Below are 4,615 nucleotides of genomic sequence, written 5' to 3' on the forward strand. Positions count from 1 at the left end.
AAAGCACTCTGTGAAACACAAGGACCTGCGTGCAGTTTGTTTGCTGGCAAATGTGCCCACTGATCGAGTCTGGGAGAAAGGGAGAAGGTTTGGGGCCATAAAGAGTATGAACCATGGGGGCGCCTGGGTGGCTCAGTCGGTAACCGACCAACTGACCCTCCTGCCTTTGGCTTAGGTCATGATCACAGGACCCTGGGTTGGGGCCCCAAGTCAGGCTCCCTGCTCAGTAGAGAGTGTGCTTCTCCCTCTCCCTCTGCTGCTCCCCCCGCTTGTGCTCTCAATCTCTCTCTCAAATAAATAAATAAATAAATTTTTTAAAAAATAGTATGAACCCTGATTCTGCTACTTACTGGTTTTGTGATCTTGCACACATCACCTCATCTTAAGCCTTTGGATTTCCTCATTTATGAAAGGGGGAAGTAACTCTAATTTGAGTTGGAGATCATATGCCCCAGTGGCTGGCACATTTTCTGGCCCCTGGAATGATAGAGGGCAAGTCTCTGTGGAACACAACAACGTGTAGCCAAAACACAAGAAGTAACTAAAAATAAAGGATTCCTACATAAAGCAAAACCGAGTGCCACCGAGAAGAGCTTTATGTAAAATGCATTTATTTTTGAAAGTTCCCTTGATAAAAATAGAATATGTAACAAACACAAAATGCAGGAACAAAGAGCTTCACTTGGACACACAGCCCATATGCAGCCAGACATTACAGGGATATGAATTGAGGGCTAGGGTCTCCCCCAGATGCGCAGAGAGGTGAGACTGAAGGCAGCAAGGGTTCAAGGCTGTCCCTCGTGATGCTGAGGAGGGTAGACCCTCTGGAAAATCATAAGACCAGATTAAACTGAGTCCTTGAAAGTCGTGAGTGTTGGGGGGGTGTCTGGTCTTCTGCATGTGTGATTTACATCTGTGAGTTGTACACTATGAACACACACACACACACACACACACGGGCAGAGGAAAAAGAAAATTCTGTCTTCAGACTCCCTGGAGCTTTCCTTAGGACTAGTCCATGCCCAAGGCCCAAGTGGCCTTTTTGGCATTTAGAAAGTTCTTCTTCTTTCTCCTGGGCGGAATATGCAATGAGATCTCTGGTTCCTTTGGATTTCTGAATATAAAGAGCTTCTCGCCTGTGTTTAATAAATCAATGGTCTCTGCCCCTACAATGGGCACGGCAGCCAGTTCTCCGATGGACTCCAGGGACAGATGCGGCCAGCTTCCTTTTCCAGGCAATACCACCCTCTCTCTGAGAGGGGGACATGTCTTCTTTAATATACTAAAGAAAGAACAGAAGATCAGATTTGACATTTTTGGCAACTGACCCTTCTGAGTGTCCTGATGGACTTCTCCGGGAGAACTCACTTTGGGTCCTTAGGTCCTCAATCAGGTATCACTTTAATGAAAGACACTGTGGTCATCAGATTGCCCCTGAAATGAGCTGAAGCCTGTGGCAAGTGGGGTCTACAGACAACTCTTCCTGACTCATGACTGTTAACTTTGCAGAAGTTTTGCAAGCCTCTTGTCATCATGTTGTTAGCTTGAAATTGGCCCTGGTCAGTGTAGGTACACCATGGAAATTGGGAAATGCTACAAATCAGAGCATCTGTCTCTGTCTCTCTCCCTACCAGCAGATGGTTCAGCGTTTACCAGGATGTCACTGCCTGTGAGCCTCATACCCAAAGCAGGCTGATGAGATCTGACTACAAAGCAAGAGTTAGAGGCCAGGCCAACTGCGTTTGAAACAGAAAAATGACATCTTTGGGGATGTCCCATAAAAGGATTGCGGGAATTCTGTCCATGAGTGGTCCAGCCCCTAAATCCCTGGATGCTCTTGGTAATGGCCAGGACTACTTCTAAGAGCCCTATACCAGCTAAAAGCCACAGGGTTCTCTCTGTGTCCAAGCAGTGCATGCCATGGCCATGCCACTGAGGGTCACCTACTGGACGTCGCTGACAGACTTGCTGACCCTTCCAGGGCAGATGTGGCAGATGAGGCTTCACTGCCTCCTGCCCTTGCAGCTGGTATGAATCTGAGCAAGGATGCCAACCCAGCTCTGTGTGATTCAGTCTCTCGTCTTCCTGCCATAGCTCTAAGAGCCTCCAGGCAGGGCACAGGCTAGGAGAGTGAGCCAGGGGAGTGGACCAGTACTCTTCCTGATCTGTACTCACTCCACTCACATAAGTGCAGCCTGGGAGTGCCTTTGCTCCCCCATCCCAATCTGGAGGGACTGACTTCTGCTCCTTCATGGAGGACTTCACATTTATACAGCTTGAATTTAATTTTCTTGGTTTGGGCTCAAAATCCTGATCTAATTTCTTTGGGACTAAATTCTGACATCCAGACTATGATCAATGGCTGTGGAATTGTTAACATGGACAATTCATGAAGTTTGGCCTCAGCACCTTTACCGTAGCTGAGAAACTAGGGAAGAGGCAGGACTCAGGTCACATACTTCCCTTGGACATCGACTGTTTCCAGAGCACGCACTGGATATGATCACTTTCTACCCTGTTATGAACCTACGGGACGTCACTCTTTCTCCAAAGCTTTTCCAGTGGGAAACACTGGACGCACTTGGTCAACTGTAGCAATCTAAAACTACCCTGCCCCTGACTTTCCTCTGACCCCCAGGTGTGCAGAGACCACAGCTAAAAGAGAAAGGTGCTCGATGGAGTGGAAAGATCACTGGCCTGCAAGTCTAGGGAAAGAAAGGGGTTAGTCAGATGCTCCCAAATCCCATGGTCACCGTTTGCCAGCTGCAGGCTTGACGCCTCTTCCTCTGACCTCCCTGAGCTCCAGTGTTACCATCCCCACTTTCTGGAAGAGTGGGAGGCTCAGTGCTGTAGGTGGCAAAGGGCTTTGTAAACTATAAACTCCAAACAGCAATACGGATTTACTCTCCCTTTAAGGACATCCCATTTGAAAACTGCCATGAGCTAAAATAAATACAGTAAAGTGCTAACAAATGATAACAGAACATTCTCCCACTGACAGCAAGAGGCTCATCTTCAGCTCCTAAACTAAGTCCACTGTGAGTAAAGACTGTGGTCTTTCGGGAAGGAATGTGGGTATGGCTGCAGTCACCCTCTCCCAGGGTCCTGGGCCCCTCACCTCCCATCCCACTCAAGGCAACCGAGCTGACTGGAGCAGGTGCCCAACGTTACCTCTCCTTCCTTTCTCGGGCCCAGAGCATCTTCTCCAGTCCTCTGCTTATCAGTTCTCCTCGCAGTCGGCCTTCCAGGGCTTGCCACCAGCCCTGGTGCTTCCTGAAGGCAAGAAGGGAGGGTCTTAATATTTCCTAGAATAGACTTTTCCTGAAAAGCACGATGGCACTCTATCCCTCAACATGACCTTGGGCTGACAGGAAGAACTCATTTTCATGGTCTGTCTATCACTCAAGGCACACAGATCGAGAACCTTCTCTGGTCAAGATACAGTCTCTGCCCCCAAGGGGTTCCCAGTCCGGGGGTCAGAGCCGGGTAACGGGTGACATCAGTCAGACAGCAGAAGGCTGACTAGAGGTGGGGACACTTGAGGTGAGTCCTACATCCCTACAGAGGGAGGACACAGAGCATGTGTGGAGGAACACGATCTATGTGTTAACTTATGGAGGGTCCACCACGCCCCCTTACTCTCCCAGGTACACTAGTGCCTACAACAGGGACACAGTAGGCACTCAGGAGTGTTTTATGAATATATTAAGAAAGTTGAAATAGCACAGCAGAAGCTTGGGAGGTGGGCTGGCCCAGGAACCCTAATGCTACGTGAAGGACTGTGACTCTCCCCGTAGGGGAAGGGACACTGCAGTGTCATGTAGGAGAGGGCCTTGGGCTCACGTCCGTTCAGTAAAAGACAGTGTGGAACCCAGAGTCCTGTCTGTTCTCTGCTCTGACCAAGCTGGTTCACACTGCCTGGCTGGTGGTGGAGACGGACCCTCTCCCTTGCTGAGCCAGCTCGCTCACCCAGGAGTCGAACTCTTGGGCAGAGAAAATGGTCCTCTGAGGGCAGCACCTCAGAGAGCGTATCTTTTGTACTCTCCTGGTCCTGCCCGTCCCAGGACCTGGGCATCTGGCTCTCCCTGGGTTTTGACAGGTCCCTCACACACCGTTTCTTGCTGAGATTAGGCAGCTTTTGTTGCTTGAAACCCTAGACCCTGAGCTTGTGGCCAGGCACCAGGTGCTTGGGCCAGAGGAGTGGTGACTGCCTTGCCCTCGGAGACTGTGGCAGGTGGCCTAGAGATCCAGAATTGATCCAGTCCAGTTGGCCATGAGGCAGGGCAAAGAAATGGCACGCGCGTACTCCACACTCGTGGTGACAGCCACCCTGAGTTCTCTTGCCTTGTCCATCAGCAATCTCTGCTTACCAGCCTCCCAAACTGAGCTGGCTGAAGGCACAGCCCAGTAAACAAGGTCCTCGTGGGTGGCCACATTCCTGCTTCAGGGTCACCTCCAATATCTGCGTGTCCCTCTCTGGCTGTGCACTGAGAGAAACCACCCTGTGGCATGCAGCTCTCTGACCCTGCCCACAACCAACCCCCTAACCACACCCACACCAGGCCCAACCACGCCCATACCCAGCCTTCTGACCACGCCCACACCCAGCCCTCTG

The 4,615-nt window shown here is 50.6% G+C and overlaps 1 protein-coding gene across 1 annotated transcript in view; it reads right to left on the reverse strand.

The window, feature by feature from the left end:
* Window positions 1–422: 422 nt before the first annotated feature.
* The window catches only part of EVC2 (EvC ciliary complex subunit 2), a 126,077-nt gene continuing 121,884 nt past the window's right edge, over window positions 423–4,615 (reverse strand). Inside the window, exons 22-23 of the mRNA XM_035005329.1 lie at window positions 3,172–3,273; window positions 423–1,282 (exon numbers count right to left, since the gene is read on the reverse strand). Coding sequence (XP_034861220.1) covers window positions 1,012–1,282; window positions 3,172–3,273 — 373 coding nt within the window. The 3' untranslated portion in view covers window positions 423–1,011. The remainder of the gene's footprint in view (window positions 1,283–3,171; window positions 3,274–4,615) is intronic.

Source organism: Mirounga leonina, unplaced genomic scaffold (genome assembly GCF_011800145.1).
Source record: "Mirounga leonina isolate KUSES-001 unplaced genomic scaffold, KU_Mleo_1.0 Mir_129, whole genome shotgun sequence".
Taxonomy (NCBI): domain Eukaryota; kingdom Metazoa; phylum Chordata; class Mammalia; order Carnivora; family Phocidae; genus Mirounga; species Mirounga leonina.